Source organism: Stomoxys calcitrans, chromosome 1 (assembly GCF_963082655.1).
Source record: "Stomoxys calcitrans chromosome 1, idStoCalc2.1, whole genome shotgun sequence".
Classification (NCBI taxonomy): domain Eukaryota; kingdom Metazoa; phylum Arthropoda; class Insecta; order Diptera; family Muscidae; genus Stomoxys; species Stomoxys calcitrans.
Genome location: NC_081552.1, coordinates 224,279,826 through 224,304,184, shown reverse-complemented (window position 1 = coordinate 224,304,184; position 24,359 = coordinate 224,279,826). Strand labels below are relative to the sequence as shown.

Below are 24,359 nucleotides of genomic sequence, written 5' to 3'. Positions count from 1 at the left end.
CTAAATATCAAACTTACCACATGTGAACACTCAGGATCATCCAATTCGGCGGGTACACCTCCATTACTTTTTAGTATATCAACCATGTGTTGATGTTCATCGGCAGGGAAACCAAAAAAGCAAATCTTCTGTCCTTCGAAGGCTTTCAGTTTGTGATCTTTGGAGAATTCATCGGTGGTGGCTTTAAAATCTGTCTCATTTCTTCTTTCCCATGCAGCATAAACCCAATTTGGTCGCACCACTGTTAATCGAAACGTTTTGGCATATCTTGAAGAGAAAAACAAGTAATCATGCAAAGTTTCGAATCAGTTAACAAATGATGATATAATTGCAATTTTAGTCTAAATCGGACGAACAAATATATGGGAGCTGTATCTAAATTTTAACGGATTTCTATAAAATTCACCAACAATGTCGAGACATATAAGAGAATCATTAGTGCAAAATGTCGTGAGAATCGGTTTACAAATGACGATTAAATTGCAATTTAAGTCCAGATCGAACGAACATATATATGGGAGCTATATCCAAATCTGAACCGATTTCTATAAAATTCACCAACAAGGTAGAGACCTATAAGAGAATCATTAGTCCAAAATTTCGAGAGAATCGGTTTACAAATGACGATTAAATTGCAATTTTAGTCCAAATCGGACAAACATATATATGGTAGCTATATCTAAATCTGAACCGATGTCTATTAAATTCACCAATAACGTCGAGACCTATAAGAGAATCACTAGTGCAAAATTTCGTGAGAATCGTTTTACAAATGACGATATAGTTGCAATATTAGTCCAAATCGGACGAACATATATATGGGAGATATATCTTAATCTTAACCGATTTCCATAAATTTCACCAACAATGTCGAGATCTATAAGAGAATCATTAGTGCAAAACTTCGTGAAAATCGGTTTACAAATGACGATGTACTTGCAATTTTAGTCCAAATCGGACGAACATATATATGGGAGCAATATCTAAATCTGAACCGATTTCTATAAAATTCACCAACAATGTCGAGACCTATAAGATAATCATTAGTGCATAATTTCGTGAGAATAGTTTTACAAATGACGATTAAATTGCAATTTTAGTCCAGATCGAACGAACATATATAGTATAGGAGCTATATGTAAATCTGAACCGATTCCCATAAAATTCACTAGTAATGTCGAGACCTATAAGATAATCATTAGTGCAACATTTCGTGAGATTCGGTTTACAAATGACGATTAAATTGCAATTTTAGTCCAAATCGGACGAATATATATATGGGAGCTATATCTATATCTTAACCTATTTCTATAAAATTCACCATTAATGTTGAGACCTATAAGAGGATCATTAGTGTGAAATTTCCTGAGATTCGGTTTACAAAAGACGAATAAATTGCAATTTTAGTCCAAATCGGACGAACATATATATGGGAGATATATTTAAACCTTAACCGATTTTTATAAAATTCACCAATAATGTCGAGACCTATAGGAGAATCAGTAGTGCAAAATTTCGTGAGATTCGGATTTCAAAAGACGATATAATTGCAATTTTAGTCAAAATCGGACGAAAATATATATGAGAGCTATATGTAAATCTGAACCGATTTCTATAAAATTCATCAATAATGTAGAGACCTATAAGAGAATCGGTAGTGCAAAATTTCGTGAGAATCGGTTTATAAATGACGCCTATATTTTAGTCCAAATCGGACGAACATATATATGGGATCTATATCTAAATCTGAACCGATTTCTATAGAATTCACCGATAATGTCGAGACCTATAAGAGAATCACTAGTGCTAAATTTCGTGAGAATCGGTTTACAAATGACAATTGAATTGCAATTTTAGTCCAAATCGGGCAAACATATATATGGGAGCTATATCCAAATCTGAACCGATTTCTATAAAATTCACCAATAATGTCGAGACCTATAATTCGTGAGAATCAGTTTACAAATGACGAAAAATTTTCAATTATAGCCCAAAGTTCCGTACTTCCCCGCTGGCGCGAACTTTGAGCCCAGTTCAACTTTGTGATGCATCCACACAGGGCCATCCCCTCCTGTCTCGATTGTGGCAGGGGGATTTCCAGTCTCCTGCAATCCGCCAGACTTTAGCGATGTGGTCGATAGTTCCTTAGGCAAGTGTTCAGCAACAACTGCTGAGTCGTCTCCTGATTCCCCAACCCCACCTCTTCTATAGACCTTCAACTTTCAACTTCTTGAATCCGTAGGATACAACCCCTTCAGACTTGTTGAGGTCTGCGAGACATCCGGAGTTTAGTACGAATACTGCATGTCTCCGGTCACCATCAGCCTCATCAAACCTACCAATCTTCCAGTCAGTGGTTGAAAGATTGGGATTACATTCCCTTAGTCTTCCAAGTATCGCTTCAGGATCTGAGGGAATCCTTGGTATCCAAGCATGCGCCATTGGTCGAGTAGGAATATCTTACTTCTTGACTAAACCAAGTGCTGCACCTGGCCAGATCTCACCAATCTTTTTTAGCGCCCAACGATACGTTTCAATTGAGCGTTGATCGCCGAAGGCAATTAGTTTGTATTGGCTTCGATACCAGCCTGCATCGTCACAAACTGGAGGAGACCCCGCAAGAACATCGGAGTATACGGATGACAGTCCATTGACTATCCCATTCCAATTATTCCTAGGTATGCAGCCCTGTTCTTCTCCCTTGTCGATAACTGCCATCACCAAACTGTCCCTAGCGACATTAGCGAGGGCTCTTGAACCCGTTTTACTGTTTTTCACTCTAGTTCTTTTACGCATGGGGTGCCCTCCAGGTGAACGCAGCCTTTTGGCTAACTGCGGTGCAGTTACTGTTGTTCGTCAAGTTCTTTTAGGCATGGGATGCCCTCCAGGTAAACGCAGCCTTTTTGCTAACTGCGATGCAGTTTCTAAATCTAGACGTGCAGTCTTTGGGGTAGCCTGTGCAGCGGATTCCCAAGACTAATTAAGGGAATTTCTCTCCCTATCTGTGAGAGTCTTGGGATCATTCGCAACAAACCTCTTAATAAACCTGAGAGCGATGCGTCTTCTATTATTCCAACCTTTTAAAGAGCGTGTTGGTTTGCTGGGGAAGGCCGATGGCCTTCGATGCGAAGAAGGAATAGGTTCGGCCTTGTCCTTTACACTCGAACCAGGTGTCTTCGTCAAAAGCCCCTGCTGACCAGTCGTCTGTCGGCTAGTGGAGCCTGCAGCAGCCGCTCCACCAGTCGAGGTTTCAGTAGCAGACAACATGCTACGGCTTTATGCCACCACCGCAGCTGTTGGGTCTTTGGAGTCCATTCTAAGGCTACTCCTGGGCTCTAGAACTGACGCTGCACTGGAAGCAGACGAAGATCATCATCCGCCTAATGGATACCTCTATCGCAGCTATCCTTGAGGGATTTACATTTTTCTTCCAAAAATAATGACCTATTACGAGTTATAGGGAAATTCTTGCGGAGTGAAACAACAATACGTCCGCTCCACTCAACGGTTCAAACAAGAATCGTATGGACATGTAAACAATTTTCGATTGAATATGCAAAGAGTTTAACACTATGAGAGGGTTGGGGCGACATTTGCAAAATGTCGTCCTGTACAAGTGCAACATTAGTGTAACATTTTTTTCACGATCGAAATCAGCATTATCAAAGTATATTCTTAGATAATAACAAGTAAGAGCGTGCAAAGTTCGGCCGGGCCGAATCTTATATACCCTCCACCATGGATCGCATTTATCGGGTTCTATGCGCGGTATCTCTTTTTAGGCAAACAAAGAATATTGAATAAGAACTGTATTGCTTTTGGAGCTATATCAAGTCATAGTCCGATTCGGACCATAATTTAATGCTGAACATTATAGAAGTCATTGTGTAATATTTCAGTCCATTCGGATAAGAATTGCGCCTTGTAGGGGCTCAAGAACCAAAATCGGGAGTTAGGTTTATGTGGGAGCTGCATCAAGCTATTGATCGATTCAGACCATATTAGACACGTATGTTGAAGATCATGAGAGAAGTCGTTGTACAAAATTTCTGCCAAATCGGATGAGAATTGCGCCCTCTAGAGGCTCAAGAAGTCAAGATCCCAGATCGGTTTATATGGCAGCTAAATCAGGTTATGAACCGATTTGAACCATACTTCGCACAGTTGTTGAAATTGATATCAAAACACTATGTGCAAAATTTCATTTAAATCGGACTAGAATGGCGCCCTCTAGAGGCTCAAAAAGCAAAATCAGGAGATCGGTTTATATGGGAGATGTATCAAGCTAGAGATCGATTCTGACCATATTAGACACGTATGTTGAAGATCATGAGAGAAGTCGTTGTACAAAAATTTCTGCCAAATCGAATGAGAATTGCGCCCTTTAGAGGCTCAAGAAGTCAAAATCCCAGATCGGTTTATATGACAGCTATATCAGGTTATGTACCGATTTGCACCATACTTAGAATAACAAAATACCTCATGCAAAATTTCAGCCAAATCGTATGAGAATTTCTCGCACTATTGGCTCAAGAAGTCAAGATCCAAAATCGGTTTATATGACAGCTATATTAGGTTATGTACCGATTTGCGCCATACTTAGCACAGTTATTTAAAGTCATAACAAAACACCTCATGCAAAATTTCAGTTAAATCGGACAAGAATTGCGCCCTCTAGAGGCTCAAGAAGTCAAGACCCAAGATCGGTTTATATGGCAGCTATATAAAAACATGGACCGATTTGGCCCATTTACAATCCCAACCGACCTACGCTAATAAAAAGTATTTGTGCAACATTGCAAACGGCGAGTTTTACTCCTTCGAAAGTTAGCATGCTTTCGACAGACAGACAGACGGACGGACGGACATGGCTAGATCGACTTAAAATGACATGACGATCAAGAACATATATACTTTTTGGGGCCTCCGAGATGTTACAAACAGAATGACGAAATTAGTATACCCCCATCCTATGGTGGAGAGTAGATTAGATTAGATTAGATCTTTATTAAACAAAATTCAACTATATAAGTATAATATTCATTGCTTGTATTTTTTTTTTTTTTGATTAACTTTAATAAAGATAGTTAAACTTAGACAATGTTTTTTTTGCATTAAACGTCTGTCACATTTGTGTTTAGTTTAATTCTTGTATCAAATAGTGCCTATAATTCATTGCACATTTTATGTATTTAATCAAATTGCTCCAATCATCCTGTCGTTGTCCATTCAATATATTGATCATTTCATGATCAGCTAGTACTATTTTGCCAAAGTACAAAATTCGAAATTCTTTTAGCACTGGGCATACACCTACGAAATGTTGGATATTTTCGATAGCCCGCATATTGCAAAGGTTACATAATTTATGGTTATCTTCCACACCATATAAATTGCCGTTTAAGTTAAGCATTCCACCTCGCGCCTTTAGAATCCATATGATGTTATCTAACGGATTCTCATCTGTTATATATGAAAGCCCCTTATTATAGTCCAGATGTTTGTAAAACCGTTCTGTTGAGTTTTTATTTCGAATATTACCATAGATGTTTCTCAATTTTAAAGCCGTTAGCAGTTCAATGCTGAAAGTTTTCCATTGGACGAAAATATTCGACAATTCAGGCCAATTGATGTTTAGATCTCTTGCTATATTTCTCAAATCTTTCACCCAAAACGAATTCCTTTCTATTAATGCTCTCGTTAGCATCTTTGGCAACCGATTATCATGGTAATGTAGTAAAACGTTATTTATATATTTCAAATGTAATCCCATCGTATATATATGACTTTCTTCAGCAGCAGTTTCCAACATCAGTACATAATTTGGCGTATTTTTCGGCAGCCGTAAAATTTTTTTCATAAAAAAGCGTTGAAGTTTGTCTACTTCATCAAAATGTCTAAAGCCCCATATTTGAGATGCATAGCTCTGTATTGCTCTACAAACGGCTAAGTACACCTTCCATTTCATACGTAGACTGATTCGGTTCTCCTTCATTATGTGATTCCAGGTCGTATTAAGAGCATTCTTTGCTTGCAAATTTCTCTTTTCTACATGTTTTTGAAAACTCAGCTTTGGAGTAAAAATTACTCCCAAATAACTAAATTCAGAGGTCATTTTAATTTCTTCCCCTTTATACCACCACTTTTCGAGAGAGCTTAATCTTCCACCTCTTCTAAAAATTAGCATCTGCGATTTTGCCATATTGACTGAAAGGTTCCATTTTTTGCAATAGATTTCTAAGTTGTAAATCATGCTTTGCATTGTTTCTATATCATCAGAGATAATCACAATATCATCTGCGTATAGTAAAATCCTCAGATTAATACCATTACACTGCAGTCCTCCCTCCAGGCTATCATGCAAATCATTGATGTATAAAGCAAATAATAAGGGTGAGAGCAAACATCCCTGTTTTACGCCAGCCTTAGTTTGAAAATATGCGGACATTTCCTCCCCCGTCCATACAGCGTACTGTGTATTAGCGTATAAGTTCTCTACAAGCTTAGCAAATTTATAGGAGACACCCAGTTCAAATAATTTATAAATTAGGGCTTGTCTGGACACATTGTCAAAAGCAGCGGAAAAGTCTACAAAATATGCATAGACTTTCTTCTTTTCGTCTAGTTTAAGACTTACTATTGCAGACAAGTTGTATATATTATCGTATGAGAGTATAAAAATTCATAATAATTCACAGTTAAAACTTGGCTTAGATAAAACGAGATTCTTAGATTAGGGACAAATTCAAATTAGTCCAACATGTAATAATCACCGGTAGTAAAATAACAACAACTCATTCAAATACTTACTGATATTTTTCTCCACCACTGTGAGAACTGATTAAATGAGTGATTTTGGAATTCATATCCTTGCGTATGCATCCGCCCATTGAATGTATTAAATTCACCAATTTTGTCTGTTTCGTAAAAAAAAAAGAAACAAATGAAAAATATATTAGTTAATAGGCAAAGATTGATTATTTTTCCTTATTTAAAGAGATTTTTTTTTGACATTTACAAAACTCACCAATTCATCTTTTTTGCGTATGCCCGTGAAACACGTTACAACACCACGCATGGAATAGTTGTAAATGGGACGGGCATTGTGTGTCAGACCATCTTTCATTTCGGCTGCCTGTTGCAAAGCTGGAGGACCCAATATGCTAAAACGAAAATCAGAAAAACCAAAAAATCAAAAGTTTGGTAAATATTTAGGTAAATGGGAATTTCATTCAAGAAAAAATGTACAGCGGTCAAAAAAAGTATTCATCATTAGCAAAATTGATAATAAATTCACTTATTTTGGGTAATTGAAGAAAATTTAAAGTAAACAAATAATGCAGTTTTATGCAATAGTTTATTTTTTGTAATATGTTTTAAAATAAATTAAAAAAATAAATTTAATTAGCGCAAAAAATGCAATTTTATATAATAACACCAAAAACAGAACAAAAAAAGTATTCATCATTGATGTGCTATCATCAAAGTCAAATTCAAATATTATTTGGGAATCCCCCTTTTCTGTTTTATTTAGTAAAGGAGGCTTTGCCCTTGACAGCAAATATTTAATTTCATTGAAAATATAGTTTTTGTCAAAATGGGTCGTAAGCAAAACGAGGTTTCTGATGAGGTAAAAGTTTTGATAATAAAACACCACAGGAATGGTTTAACTCAAAAAACTATCAGTGAAATATTAAATAGACCACGATCTACTATACAATCCATCATCAGAAAGTGGACAGAAACGAAAACTGTTGACAATAAACCAAGATCTGGTCGACCAAAAGCACTTTCAGTTGGAGATGTGCGTTGGCTAGTGCGGCAAGTTCAGAAAACTCCGAAGGCAAATGCGACCATTCTTCGTAAAAACACTATGGAATATTTAGGGAAGGAAGTTACTACACAAACAATTCGAAATACACTCAAAAGGCATAGTTACAGAGGAAGAACTGCACGTAAGAAGCCCTTTATAAATAAAATAAACCAAGTGAAAAGGCTAAACTTCGCAAAAATGTATGTAAAACAGCCCGAATCATTTTGGAAAACAGTCATTTTTGCAGACGAGAGCAAGTTTAATCTTTTTGGGTGCGATGGAAAGGTCATAGTGTACAGAAAACCAAATACAGAGCTTGAAGAACGAAACACAGTTGCTACTGTAAAACATGGTGGAGGTGGTTTAATGGTTTGGGGGTGTATGGCGGCTTCAGGAGCGGGAAATCTTGAAATTATTAATGGAGTAATGGATCATAAGTATTACATTGACATTTTAAAGAGGAATTTAAAAGATAGTGCTGTAAAACTTGGGCTTGGTAATAACTTTCAATATTATCAAGATAATGACCCCAAACATTCTGCTTTAAATACCAAGATGTGGATGCTGTATAACTGCCCCAAAGTCATTAAAACTCCTCCTCAAAGTCCCGACTTGAACCCAATTGAACATCTTTGGGAACATCTCGAACGCAAATTGAGAACGCGCAATTTTTCGAGCAAGAGTCAAATGCAACAGGTGATAATGGAGGAATGGACTAATATAGACCAAAATATAACCGCTAAATTAGTCCAATCGATGTCAAACCGTTTAAAAGAAGTTATAAGACGCGGTGGTCGAATAACAAAGTATTAATTTTTTTAAATTATGTTATTTATTTTTTTGTTTTTTTGCAATGATGAATACTTTTTTTGTTTAATTTTTTGTGTTCAGCTGTAAAATGGCCCTTTTTGTTCCAATAAATACTATTTTTTTTCTTTAAAAACAATGAAATTGTGTACATATATATCACACAAGCACTACTGCATCATTAGTTTAATATGTTTTTATTCCAATTGTCTTTTGTAGACTTATTAAAAAAAAAAACATTGAATGATGAATACTTTTTTTGACCGCTGTATAACAACTCCCACAAATTACTCTACTTCAAAAAGGCATGTAAACATTAAATTACAACACTTGACAGATTTCAATTAACACCTTCCCTACAGTCATCAACCATCACAGAGGAGCCCAATCATCAAAAGAAAATTGTTTTGATATTATTATTCGGAGAAATTGAAAATAAGCACATATTGAATATAAGAAGTTTTTCTTCAAAAATATGTACAGTGACACACATAAGTATTGAAAAATGCAAATGCAAATTTTGTCCATGAACATTCCACTAAGGAACAGGGGCAAACTTCTCACATATCAAAGAGTGCAGTCCGATTCAAGTTGAAGCTCAATGATAAGGGGCCTCCCTTTTATAGCCGATTCCAAACGGCGTGCCGCTGTGCGACACCTCTTTGGAGAGAAGTTTTACATGGCATAGTACCTCACAAATGTTGCCAGCATTAGGAGGGGAAAACCAACGCTGAACATTTTTTCGATGGGTCTGGAGATTGCGTAGGATGTTACGCACATCATGAGCAGAATGTTTGGGATCATTGTCCTGTTGAATTGTATATGACCTCGGTAGATTCCGTTTGTCCGCGCTTTTTTTTACATTTTACTTTAAAATATTTAAATATACTGTTTTATCCATAATGCTATCTCTGACGACCAGCTCACCGACCAAGACGACAGACGACATACCATAACTCCTTCTCCACCGTGTTTGACTGTAGATGCTTTTTTTCATATGTATGCCGTATTGGGCTTTCTCCATACAGTAGAGCGGCCATCAGAACGGAAAATGTTGTACTTACTCTCATCCGAGAATAGCACTTAGTCCCAGAAGTTGTTCGGTGGGCTCACATATTTTCTTGCGTAGGCTAGGCGCTTCTTCTGGTTCTTTAAATGCTGTTATGTTGATCACTGTCCCAAAATTCTTTAACGAAATAAGCGGCTTACGTAACTCGGGCACTGTAATCGGCCTCATGGAGCACTCTTCTGACCGTCATGGGATGAATTTTCTTTCCAGTCTCCTCTTGAACTTCAGCTGTTAATTGTGTTGATGTTTTTTTTAGGAGTCTTTTTGGACTTCTCGCACTATCTTTTGACTCTCCCGGTCACTTAAAACTCGGGGACGCCCAGAGCGTTTTGCGTTTCGTTAATTTGATTCTCCTTTAAACCTGCTGACAATGTAATCGAATTGTGAAACGGCTTCTGTCCATCATTTGGCCGATCTCAGCAAACGATTTTCCCTGACTGTGAAGGTGCATTATAATTTTTCGCTCAGATACATTCGTTTCTTTTTGCTTTGGGGCCATTGTTTGTATTTTCTGCATTTAATTTTATTCTTTTAACAAAAAACTTAAATTAACGGTAAAACAACACGGTAGATAATTTTCGGAACCAATTGCAACGAATAAAGCAACACGGTAGACAATTTTAGGAATCAATATTTTTGCAAAAAGGGTTGCCAACTGACAAGAATGAGGAAAAAATATAGCAGAACATGTAAGTGTGCCAATACCTTTGTGCAATGAAATCACGTTATTTTTTGCTAAATAAAATATAAAAAAGTTAAAAAACACAAGAAAGAGCGTGTTAAATTCGGCCGGGTCGAATCTTATATACCCTACACCACCATGGATCGCATTTGTCGAGTTCTATGCGCGGTATCTCTTTTTAGGCAAACAAAGAATATTGAATAAGAACTGTTATGCTATTAGAGCTATATAAAGTTATAGTCCGATTCGGACCATAATTGAATGATGAATATTGTAGAAGTCATTGTGTAATAGGGGCTTTGTAGGGGCTCAAGAAGCAAAATCGGGAAATAGGTTTATATGGGAGCTGTATCAAGCTATTGATCGATTGAGACCATATTAGACACGTATGTTGAAGGTCATGCGAGAAGTCGTTGTACAAAATGTCTGCCAAATCGGATGAGAATTGAGCCCTCTAAAGGCTCAAGAAGTCAAGATCCCAGATCGGTTTATATGGCAGCTTTATTAGGTTATGTACCGATTTGCGCCATATTTAGCCCAATCGGATGAGAATTGCGCGCTCTATTGGCTCAAGAAGTCAAGATCCAAGATCGGTTTATATGACAGCTATACCAGATTAAGAACCGATTTGAACCATACTTAACCGATTTGAACCATAGTTGTTGGAAGTGATAACAAAACACCACGTGCCCATTTACAATCCCAACTGACCTACACTAATAAAAAGTATTCGTGCAAAATTTCAAGCGGCTAGCTTTACTCCTTCGAAAGTTAGCGTGCTTTCGGCAGACAGACGGACAGACATGGCTAGATCGACTTAAAATGACATGACGATCAAGAATTATGGGGTCTCAGACGCATATTTCGGAGTGTTACAGAATGACGAAATAAGTATACCCTCATCCTATGGGGGAAAAAATTTGGAATAAAAATTACTGCATTAGTTAAGTAACAACATGGGATCTTTCGGAAAAATATTTTTTTTTTTGAGTAGACTGGGAGGGAGACGGGGCTAAAAAATAGCGGTCAAGTTTAAAATTGATGGTTTTGCCAATACTTATGTGTGACACTGTGTATGTATATATTATCAAACATTTTTTCATATTAAAAACAATCTTAAAAAAATTCAATGAAAACTTTAACAGAAACCAATTTTTTTACAATTAATTTCTATTGATTTTTAATCTATAGATTCGTGAAACGAAGAATTTAACATGTATGATTTTTTTGTTATATATTCAAATGTTTTCTTTAAAAACAGGTGGTCTATATGTATATACAGTGTTAAATTCGACATTTGCATACAGTTTATCAATATTGATTACAAGGAAATCAATGTTTGTTTTTATACCATTGCTATGTTTATGAAATATTTTTCCATTAATCTTCCCATTACGAATGGATCTGTTAAATTTTTATGTTTTTTCGATAAACGGAACATCAATGGAAGCACACACGAGATACCTATTTAACGCCTCATTAAATTTTTTTTTTTGACTTAATCCAATTGGGTAGTTTTCTGTTTACTTATTGCGAAAAAAAAATATGAAATAATAATTTTCACAATAGTGGAAATTTTTTAAAATTATAGAACATTTTGCGTACGAAATTTGGATCTTCAAATACAATGTCCTTAAAAATTTAAACAAGTAAAAAGACGTTAAGTTTGGCCGAGCCAAACTTTGTATACCCACCACCTCGGGTAAATATGTAAACCACCTTTCGTCAAAATCCGGTGACAAAAATTCATACCTTACCGATTTGGACCAAATACTAATAAGTACAAGTCATTGTTCAATTGTGTATAACAAAATAGAGATCTTTTTAGTAGCTATATCAAAAAATAAACCAATCTGAAACATATACGACACGGATGGCGAAAAGCCTAACATAAGTCACTGTGTCAAAATTATAGTGAAATCGGATTATAAATGCGCCTTTTATGGGGCCAAGACTTTAAGTCGAGATATCGGTCAAATATGGCAGCTATATCCAAATCTGGACCGATTTGGGCCAAGTTACAGAACAATATCGCAGAGCTTAACACAACTTACTGTCCCAAATTTCGCCAAAATCGGACAATAAATGCGCCTTTTATGGCCTCAAAACCTTAAACCGAGAGGTCGGTCTATATGGCAGTTATACCCAAATCTGGACCGATCTGAGCCAAATTAAAAAAGAATGTCGAGGGGCCCAACATAACTCACTGTCCCAAATTTCGGCGACATCGAACAATAAATGCGCCTTTTATGGTCCTAAAACCTTAAATCAAGAGATCGGACTATATGGCAGCTATATTCAAATATGAACAGATCTGGCCATATTAAAGAAGGATATCGAAGGGTCTAACAGAACTCACTGTCCCAAAATTTTAGCGAAATCGGACAATAAATGCGCCTTTTATTGTAAAAGCCTTAAATCGATAGGTCAGTCTATATGACAGCTATATCCAAATCTGGACCGATCTGAGCCAAATTGAAAAAAAAAATGTCGAAGGGCCCAACGCAACTCATTGTCCCAAATTTCGGCGAAATCGGACAACAAATGCGCCTTTTATGGCCCCAAAACCTTAAATCGAGAGATCGGTCTATATGGCAGCTATATCCAAATCTGAACCGATCTAAGCCAAATTGAAAAAAATTTCGATGGGCCCAACACAACTCACTGTCCCAAATTTCAGCAAAATGGGAAATTAAATGTGGCTTTTATGGGCCTAAGACCATAAATCGGTGGATCGGACTATATGGCAGCTATATTCAAATCTGAACCGATCTAAGCCAAATTAAAAAAGAATGTCGAGGAGCCTAACACAACTCACTGTCCCAAATTTCAGCAAAATGGGATAATAAATGTGGCTTTTATGGGCCCAATACCTTAAATCGAGATATCGGTCTATATGGCAGCTATATTTAAATCTGAACCGATCTAGGCCAAATTAAAGAAGAATGTCGCAGGGCCTAACACAACTCACTGTCCCAAAATTCAGCAAAATCAGATAATAAATGTGGCTTTTATGGGCCTAAGACCCTAAATCGGGGGATCGGTCTATATGGGGGCTATATCAAGATATAGTCCGATATAGGCCTTCTTCGAACTTAACTTGCTTATGGACAAAAAAAACATCTGTGCAAAGTTTCAGCTTAATATCTCTATTTTTTAAAGACTGTAGCGTTATTTCAACAGACAGACGGACGGACATGGCTAGATCGTCTTAGATTTTTACGCTGATCAAGAATATATATACTTTATAGGATCGGAAATGGATATTTCGATGTGTTGCAAATGAATGACAAAATTAATATACCCCTATCCTTCGGTGGTAGGTATACAAATTCAAAAAGTGGTATGTAAAAACGTATTAATTTCGGCCATGCCAAACTTAAGATACCCATCACCACAAACTTTTCATTGAAAACAGCTGATTTCATAGATGAAAAGCAGCTGTTTTCATTGAATTTGCTAACGAATCCAGTGACGGAAAGAAAAAAGATTTTAGTGGTCTAGGCAGAAAGTTTTTTCCATAGTTTAATGGAATCGGAACCTTTTTGAGAACTAACAAGACTTTATGACTGTCCGTTCTTGAAAAAGTTTAGCCGCTCAAAATTTAGAAAAGGACTTTCTATATATATTGGGTTGCCCAAAAAGTAATTGCGGATTTTTTATATAGTCAATAGAAGATAAAACTCCGACCATAAACCAAGGATTGAAAATAACTCTCATATATGGGCAGGAGCTCCAAAATCATCTTTGAAGCTCCTTGGCCGGGTTCAACGGAGAGCGATGGTGGTCCGTTTTTGAATAAGTTTAACCGCTCAAAATTTTGTTGTATTGCTCTATCGTTATTTTCATGGCGTGTGTTCCAGGGATATTCGTCTTCTTATCCCTGACGTTAGGATGTTCACCAGGAATACAAGACTTGCCGGGAACTCACACCCGTTTGTAATTGATTGGCCAGTCAACCGAACCATGCATTACCGAGAAAATTCATTTGTCGCCCAAATGTCTTTCCCTCCGACATTGACGTTCAGAAGTTTAAGACGAATATCAATAAACGCTACTCCCTCTTTCCCCCTCCAACCCTTAACTTTCCTAATCGCCAACGCAACGCACTGCATATAGGGGACATCCCCTGCGTGTTGGTAACGGAAAAAAGTCTTTCGACTACCCTTTTAAAATTCGACACATAATTCTTATTAATGATTAATGGCATAACAATTAATATATTAATGGCATAATTATACCCACCACTATAGGATGGGGGTATACTAATATAGTCATTTCGTTTGTAACACGTCGAAATATTGATCTAGGACCCCAAAAGGATATATATTCTTAACCGTCTCGAAATTCTGATTCGAACAAGCCATGTCCGTCTGCCCGTTGAAATTGAAATTTGGAACATAGTGTTCTGTTTTAACTTCCAGCAACTGTGTCAAATAGGGTCCGAATCGGTCTATGACCAGATATAGCTCCCATATAAACCGATCCCTCGATTTGACTTCTTGAGCCCCTGGAAGCCACAATTTTTGTCCGATTTTGCACACAGTGTTCTGTTTTCACTTCCAACAACTGTGCCAAGTACGGTCCAAATCGGTCAAGAACCTGATGTAGCTCCCATATATACCGATCTACCGATTTGACTTCTTGAGCCCCTGAAGTCAATTTGAATTGAAGCCGCAATTTTTGTCCGATTTGGTTGAAATTTTGCACATAGTGTTCTTTTATGACTTCCAACAACTGTGTCAAGTACGGTTCAAATCGGTCAAGAACATGGTATAGCTCCCATTTAAACCGATCTTCCGATTTGATTTCTCGAGCCAGTGGAAGACACAATTTTTCTCCGATTTGGCTGAAATTTTGCACATAGTGTTCCATTTTGACTTCCAACAACTGTGCCAAGTACCGTTCAAATCGGTCAAGAACCTGATACAGCTCCCATATAAACCGATCTCCCGATTTGATTTCTTGAGCCACTGGAAACCTCAATTTTTCATCCGATTTGGCTGAAATTTTGCACATGGTGTTCTATTATGACTCCCAACAACAGTGCCAAGTACGGTTCAAATCGGTCTATAACCTAATATAGCTTCCATATAAACCAATCTCCCGATTTGACTTCTTGAGCCCCTGCAAGCCGCGATTTTTATACGATTAGGTTGAAATTTTGCATATAGTGTTCTATTATGACTCTCAACAACTGCGCCAAGTACGGTCCAATTCGGTCTATAACTAGATATAGTGCCCATATTTTAGCAGAATCCATGTTGATGGGTTCCCAAGATTCGGCCCGGCCGAACTTAGTACGCTTTTACTTGTTTTAAGTTCAAAATAATTAATTAAGAAATACCCGTGATACTATTTCAACTCTCCGATCTTTTATTGGTTTCTATCAACCCAATCAGTTTAATGCATTATTATTACTTGTTTACCTTACAGAATTGATATGGATTTACTCACTCAAATTTGATGAAGGTTATACAAAAGCTTTTTATTTATAAAGAAAACAACATGCAAATAAATTAATTTTTAAAAGCATATCATTAAATTTCTAAAATAAACAATATAACGATACAAACAAACAAAAAGTGGATCATTACAACAAATAGGCGTGGATCTCTTAAACGTTTTTTTTTTTTTGTGTGTATATACTTCAAAAACTGAATTCTCATTAAACGCAGCATGGCTGTTAGGCAGCGCGCGTATAAACAATACTGCAACTCAAAAAACGAGAAACATCAGTAAACGATATATGAATTTTATTATTATTTATTTATAAAATATATGTAACACTTGTGACCTTTAAATTAAGAATGTGATAAGGAGAAAATAACTTGGGAAATTCTTCCATAAAATTCTGCGTCGTTGTCTGTTCCAACAACTGAGAAAATATTACGATATAATAAAAAACAGCAACGTCAGTTGTGTCTATAGCAAAAACAACGCTAACAAACAATCACGAGATGCTAGGGCATATTACAAAACAAGAATAGCAGAATACAACTGAAGGCAATGCGATCATTCCGCACCTCACCTCAAAAAGAATGAGGCATGGGGCGACAATGTTGTAGTTCGTGGCTCTTACTAAGGCATATTGTGCTTCTTTTTCGTTTTGTTCTACCCTTATGTAACACAGTCTTTGACCTGCGGTCGTTTCAGGTTGAACGCGGTTAATAAACTTGTTGAGGGTCGTTTCCATAAACCGCAGCGCAAAATTTATGGTGCGTTAAATATAAAATATGTAACGAAAACCCCCTATGGAACAATCATCACACAACACAACATCACAATCATTGAGAGGGTATAATAAAACAAAAACAAACATAAACATAGAACTATTACACAAAAGCAGGCGAAGAAAATATTTTGTATTTTTTTTTACAAAAATCACAACTGCCTTCCAAGAAAATTTTGACTATGTTTGATGATAACACCAAAAAATGACGCTGCCAAAATGCTAAGTTTATGTACGTACGTCCTCCGTTGGCCGTTCATTTCATTTTCAAATCGTTTATCACCCGTTTGCTTATAATTCTTGTGCATGGCCAGCAATTTTCTATAAAAAAATGTCTTCTTAAATATGTCATAAATTTCATTAATAATACTGCGTGTGAACACAAATTGTACAGAAGCCTACCTATTATATACACATACATGAGTTGAAGGAAACCACAGTGGAATATGTTGGGAAAAAAATTTTTTTTTGAGTTATTTTTTTTACCCATGAGCAAGGTACAGCAATCAAGGTACAGCACGGAGACTTCACCTATATCAATGATAAGGTACCTTTTTTTTATACCCTACACCACCACTGTGGTACAGGGTTTTATAGATTTTTGCATTTGTTTGCAACGCTAATAAGGAGAAGAGCTAGGCCCATCGATAAGTATACGGATCAGCTTAGAATCACTTTCTGATTCGATTTAGCTATGTCCGTCTGTCCATGTATTCTTGTAATCAAGGTACAGGTCGCATTTGTTAACCGATTTTTACATAAGACGGACGCTATTGAATTTGAAAAAAAATCGGTCCAGATTTAGATATAGCTCCCACATATATGTTGCCCTTAGAAAGCTGTAGAAGCCACAATTTTGATCCGATCCATACAAAGATTGGCACGAAGTGTTTTTTTTTTTTTTTTTGATGTCCCAATATGTGTGCAAAATTTAATTAAAATCGGTACAGATTTAGATATAGCTCCCATATATATCTTTCATCCGATTTTCCTCTTTTCAAGCTGAAGGAGCCACAATTTTGGTCCGATCTTTACCAATTTCAACATGAGATATTTCGTGTGACGTCTTAATACGTGTGCATTTTATTATATTAGTTTAATTTTAATATTATTAATTTTATCTAAATCGGTTCAAATTAATATATACCTCCCATATATAACTTTCATCCGATTTGACCTATAAAGGCTGTCGAAGGCACAATTTTGGTGCGGTCTTTACCAAATTCGGCACGAAGTGCTTTTTGTGAAGTCTCAATATGTGAGGAAAATCTCATCAGAATCGGATCAGATTTATATATAGCTCCCATATATATTTTTCATCCGATATGGTCTTTTAAGGCTGTAGAAGCCACAATTTTGATCCGATCTTTACCAAATTTGGCATGAAGTGCTTTTTTCACGTCCTAGTATGTGTGCAAAATTTCATCAAAATCGGATCAGATTTATATATAGCTCTCATATCTATATTTTTTCATCTGATGTGCCCTTTAAAGGAGATGTGCAAAATTTTGCAGGAGATGTTTTATTTGATGTCGCACTACATCCAAAACATTTCATCAAAATCGAACCAGATTTGGTAAAATTCTTTTATGCGTTTCAACTTTTAAGGCTGTAATTTTGGTCCGATCTCTACAATCACATGCGATGTTTTAATTGACATCCCTATACGTGTGCAATTTTATCAAAATCGTATCAGATTTAGATAAAACTCCCATATATATATACTTTATGCGTTTCGACTTTTAAGGATGTAGAAGCCAAAATTTTTGTACCATCGTAAGAAAATCGTAGAAGGATCTATTTCAAAATTTAAGTCTGACTAGATTTGGATATAAGTGCTATATATTTATTTAAAGTATTACGTAGACTCGGTGGTGTAGGGTATTATATAGTCGGCTCTGCCCGACTTTTGCCGTTCCTTACTGGTTTATAGGTGAGTTCAAGTATATAGAATGAGTATAACCATTCGGCTGTATAGTAATCTACTAATACGACTGTCGAAAATATCAAGTCGGTCAAATGAATAGAGAGATCGACTTGAAATTTGAGAGAATAGTTAAGGATCGTAAGCAGTGTTGTCACTCACAGAATTTAAAAAACTCCTACCAAATCCCACCAAAACCTGCCAAATTTTCTACAAGCCAAAAAAGCGGTATGTTTTTATTCCCACTACCGAAGAGTTGGTCATTTTGTTATTCCATCTTTCATACATCAAATTATACATTTTCAACCCTACAAAGTATACATACTATTGGGTTGCCCAAAAAGTAATTGCGGATTTTTTAAAAGAAAGTAAATGCATTTTTAATAAAACTTACTTTTTAATCAAATCAAATATACGTTTTTTTAAACTTTTTTCTAAAGCAAGCTAAAAGTAACAGCTGATAACTGACAGAAGAAAGAATGCAATTGCAGAGTCACAAGCTATGAAAAAATTTGTCAACGCCGGCTATATGAAAAATCCGCAATTACTTTTTGGGCAACCCAATAGATGGTCGTTATATTCATAGACGATCTCGACATGTTCGTCCATCTGTTTGTTGAAATCACTCTACAGCCTAGAGTTCAAAGATGACCTTTATTTTGATGACAGAGAGCTATCTCTTTATATCGATCTCTCGATTAGCAATCTTGAGTTCATACAAGTCTAAGTGTTTTTCCCCCGATTTCAATGAACAACCCAAAAGGTGATCTCATTTGTATAACAATCACAAATCATATCGTCGATTTTTTCGAACATTTAGTCGCATTTTGCTTTGATTCTTTGCAACCGAATGTTGAAATAAAAAAAAACGAAAAATCGTAAGCAATTCAAACATGTTGTGTCTTTAACTTTTGTTATTTGTGATCCCGCAAAATGCGCTAAAGTCAACTCTTCTCTTTCTCACCCTCTTCGATCTTAATAACGTTATACTGACTGGCTGTTTCCAGATGTTTACGTGAGACCACCTGTTTAAAATTCGCCTTGTGAACAACAGGACAAGGACTCCTCAACATCTGGACAAGATCTGACCATATTTGTATGCAGCTGCCATATCGCCCCTTTTTCGGATTGAAGTCATTTAACGCACAAAAGCCGCATTTCTTGCCCATAATTTAAAAAATTTCGAAGATATACTTTAACACTAGTACCAGTTACAGTAAATATCAGAACTTACGAGTTTTTCCTGAAATTTTCAATAGTAACAGTATTTTACCCCTCGACATTAATGGTTCACTCTTAACGAAGACACAGAAACGACAAGAATTGAAATAATTTTGAGTTATCCACGGCTGTTTTTTCGGTAATTAACTTTATATTGAAAAAACCTACCAAACATAGAGATCAGCTTACCAAACTACCAAGAGAATAAAAACCTACCTAATTTGGTAGGAACCTACCAAAAACGGCAATACTGGTCGTAAGTTAAACACTACTTACGACCAGTATTGCCGTTTTTCAAAACATTTGTTTTGAATTTCTGAATGTCGTAGATGCGGGATAAACATCTGCCCGATGTCAATTCCACATTCGAATCATCCTTGCGAAAAAAGTCCTTCTGACGCAATCAAGTCGCATCGAACCGTGCGATTAACTGGCCAATCGATACCAAGCCGGTATGAGCTTCTAGAAATTCTTGAATTTCTGAGAAACAACCTCAAGTCAGGAATCAGAAAACTCATTTCCGAAGAACACACACTGTGGAAGATTCGATAGAACAGCGCCACACAACCCACATTTCGACGATGTTCAAGGGAAAAAATGGAGTAGGATACCCTATCATCTCAAATCAACTTCAACAACCGTCTCTCGACACGGTCAAGCAGCCACAGGGTTGATTTCGAAGCTCCAGTCTACATATATGTATGCGAGTTATATTCCATTTTCGGCCTGATGTACGTAGTAAAGATACTACGTATGAGGGAGTGAAATATTTCTTACACCGTTTAAGAAAGCCCAAGCGCTTGAATGCTTTCTTTGACACTTCGAATACATGTCTTGACCAACGGACATCACATTGTATCTTCATGCCTAGAACATTAAGAGCATCTGACTGCACGATATCTACGACGAGGCATGGCAGCCGGTTGTATGTACCGGATTGACCTAATGGAGTCTTTTTTCGGCAAGGGCTGCCCCCTCAGTGTGCATTACACTGCTACAACAACAACAACCGTTGATAGATATTGACGATTGCAAACTGTCAGTGAACCGTTTGTGAGACAACAAACAGTACTGCTTCTTAGGTGCACTCAAATCCACTATGAAATGGCCAGCGAATCCCGCGAGAGTGCCACGTCCATAATCCGCTTTCTCTCTTCAGTCTCTCTATGGTCGCATGAAAATGAATGACAGAGGTTGCTGTCGTCCGCGAACGAGTATATCGAATTCGGATATCGGAAACCCAATATATCGTCAATGAAAATAAGAACAAGTAAAAAGCCATTAAGTTCGGCCGGGCCGAACTTCGGACACCCACCACCTCGGGTGGTGACCTTTCGTCATAATTTGGTGAAAAATTTATAAATTATGGGTGCATATGGGTGAACCAGCAGTATTGCCTGCTTTACTATTTCCAGCAGACAAAAACTGCTGTTTTAGCAAAAATTTTTGCTGTTTTGAATAACAAATTTGGTTATGTGTAGGACATGGATGTCGAAAAGCCTAACATCAGTTTCTGTGTCCAAGTTAAGCGAAATCAGATAATAAATGCGCCTCTTATGGGGCCAAGACCTTAAATCGAGAGATCGGTCTATGTTGTAAAAAAGCCAAATTTCGCCCATGAACATTCCGCTAACGAAAGGTGCAAACTTCTCACATATCAATGAGTGCAGTCCAATTCAAGTTTTAAGCTCAATGATAAGGGGCGTCCTTTTTTAGCCGAGTCCGAACGGCGTAACGACACCTCTTTGGAGAGAAGTTTTGCATGGCATAGTACCTCACAAATGATGCCAGCATTAGGAGGGGAAAACCACCGTTCAAAAATTTTTTTTTGATGGTCTCGCCAGGATTCGAACCTAGGCGTTCAGCGTCGTAGGCGGACATGCTATATGGCAGCTATATCCAAATCTGGACCGATCTGGGCCAAATTAAAGGATCATGTCGAAGGGCCTTACACAACTCACTGTCATAAATTTAGGCGAAATCGGACAATTAATGCACCTTTTGTTGGCCCAAGACCGTTAATCGAGAGATCGGTCTATATAGCAGCTAAATCCAAATCTGGACCTATCTGGGTCAAATTGAAGAAGGATGTCAAGTGGCCTAACATAACTCACTGTCCCAAATTCCAGCAAATTAATAAACGGTTTAGAAGGGCTTAACACAACTCACTGTCCCAAATTTCAGCGAAATCGGATAATAAATGCGCCTTTTATGGGGCCAAGAACTAAAATCAAGAGATCGGTCTATATGGCAGCTATATGCAGATCTGGACCGATCTGGGCCAAATTAAAGGATCATGTCGAAGGGCCTTACACAACTCACTGTCCCAAATTTAGGCGAAATCGGACAATTAATACACCTTTTATTGGCCCAAGACCATTAATCGAGGCAGCGGTCTATATGGCAGCTATATCCAAATCTGGACTTATCTGGGCCAAATTGAAGAAGGATGTCGAGTGGCCTAACATAACTCACTGTCCCAAATTCCAGCAAAATCGGATAACAAAGCGAGCGAACTTATTACCGATACCAAAATGTACAAGCTTTGAAAGGAATGCACCGTGCCATATCCTACGAAATGCCTTGGAGATATATAGAGCCAAGAGCTTACTCTCAACGAACTGGTGAATAAAGCGACTCCATCGTTCAGACTGGAATGCCATCAGGTCACCCGTTGAGCAATTTCTGCGGAACCCATCTGTGGTCGTTAAGAAGACCATTGGACTCTTAAGTATCTCACAAGATACTAATTAACCATCCTCTCCATAATCTTGGAAAGTGCGGAGTAGCGTTATGCTCGTTAGTCGGTAATTTGCAGGGTCCTCAACCTTCTGGGGAATAGGCTGCACGTTCACAATCTTCGAAAACGCCGGGAAAACACCCGCACGGTTAGCAAGGTTCAAAAGATTGCGTAAAGGACGTGCGGCCGTGGAAGAACACTTGGAACGAAGACGCTGTTCGTGCAGAAATTACTTCGCTTCTAAGTACTCTGTCGCGCGAAATTCTTGTCTGTTTGCGCAGCAATTTGTTTAAAAGGTCAATCAATTCTGGAATGAAAAATCTAGGCTACCCTTAAGAAAAGCTCATATGAATCCCAAACACATTGAACGATTTTGTGTATGGACTTTAACTTGTAGCATGTACTTTTGAAAAGTATCCTATTTTTCTGCCGTTGTTTGCCCACTGTGCTAAAGCTCTTGAACATTTAACGCTCAAAAGATTAGCCTAAAACATTCCACCAAGTAATCAAAATCCCCATATTCAAACAATATCACACCAATTTATCAACACTTTTACTTTTCTACCATGTCATTGTGTTGATGGTGATTTTTTGCCATACAATTTGAATCGCACCGTAAGAAAAAAAAAACACAACAGCAACAACAAACTGGCGCCAATAATGAGAATAGTCTATTATTCTACGAAATAAAATTTCTAAATTTTGTAAAATACGATTTTATACGAAGAAAATTTACAAATTACAAACATACATTGATATACAAATAAATAATAAAGACGCGATGTGACAAAAAGCCATGAAGAGACACAAACACTTTTAAGTGCTGAGAACCAGCAAATAAAAATAGTGAAGAAAACGATACATCCATTCGTCCATCCATCCATTCATTCAACCATCCATTGTAATGTCGCTACTGATTTCCCAAGATTACTTTTGTCATAAAACATTTCTGAGGAATGGTCTAGATGACCGCGGCAACGACAGATAATTCTTATAATTTACACGAATTCGTGCCAGCCAGTGGATAGATGGAGGTGATGCTGATTTATGCCAATCATCATTTTGGTATCATAATAAGATGATAGAATACCTCAATTCAAAGCGTCACATAGCGCCACAAAAATTTATGAATTTTGTAATACAAATTCATTATTTGCAGGTACATATGAAATTGTAATGAAAATTGATAGAGAAGCAGGTGACTTAGTACAATTTTAGTCCATTTTGGTATTTTTATAGAATCTGGAAGAAATTCCCTGATATTATCCTCTGCTTTCGATAAAATTATGGGAAATACACATTATTCAATTGTAGCAACTTTTACACAAAAAAAAAAAATTATTTCAAAAATGTCTTCAATGCAATTACAGTCATGTGCGAAAAAATAGGGACAGCGGCCAGACAGACATATAAAAGATGAAAGCTGAATTTATAGTTATAACAATTTTTTATTGCATATACACTGCAAAAACAATTTCTGTTACGAAAACGTCAAACATATTCTGATATAGAACAAGCAATTTTCTGATATAGAAATTGCTGCAAAAAGTCCAATTTAAGGTTGTGGGAAAGAATATAGACAGTAAGTCAAATCGTTTAAAAAATGTTGAAAAATCATCGAAAGCTATTACTTAAAACAAATAAAAAGCTGTTATTTATTTGAAGAAAAGATAAAACAATAGTTAAGGTCAAATATTTTATTTTAATTTAAGTTTCCCTACTTTAAAGCTAGGCCGATACAGGCAGATCGAGGCATTGTAACCCTTTTACAAGTAACAGTGTGCTAAGTTCGGCCAGGCCGAATCTTATATACACTCCACCATGGATCGCATTTATCAAGTTCTTTGAATGACTTTTCCAAATAGAAAAAC

At 36.9% G+C, this 24,359-nt stretch overlaps 1 protein-coding gene across 3 annotated transcripts in view; it reads right to left on the bottom strand.

Moving 5' to 3' along the window:
- Nucleotides 1–24,359, bottom strand: part of LOC106082944 (protein ECT2) — a 105,229-nt gene that overhangs the window by 23,974 nt on the left and 56,896 nt on the right. For all 3 annotated transcript variants that reach the window (XM_013245709.2, XM_013245710.2, XM_013245711.2), the window contains exons 3-5: nucleotides 7,028–7,163; nucleotides 6,811–6,917; nucleotides 18–267 (exon numbers count right to left, since the gene is read on the bottom strand). In XM_013245709.2, the coding sequence (XP_013101163.1) occupies nucleotides 18–267; nucleotides 6,811–6,917; nucleotides 7,028–7,163 (493 nt within the window). The remainder of the gene's footprint in view (nucleotides 1–17; nucleotides 268–6,810; nucleotides 6,918–7,027; nucleotides 7,164–24,359) is intronic.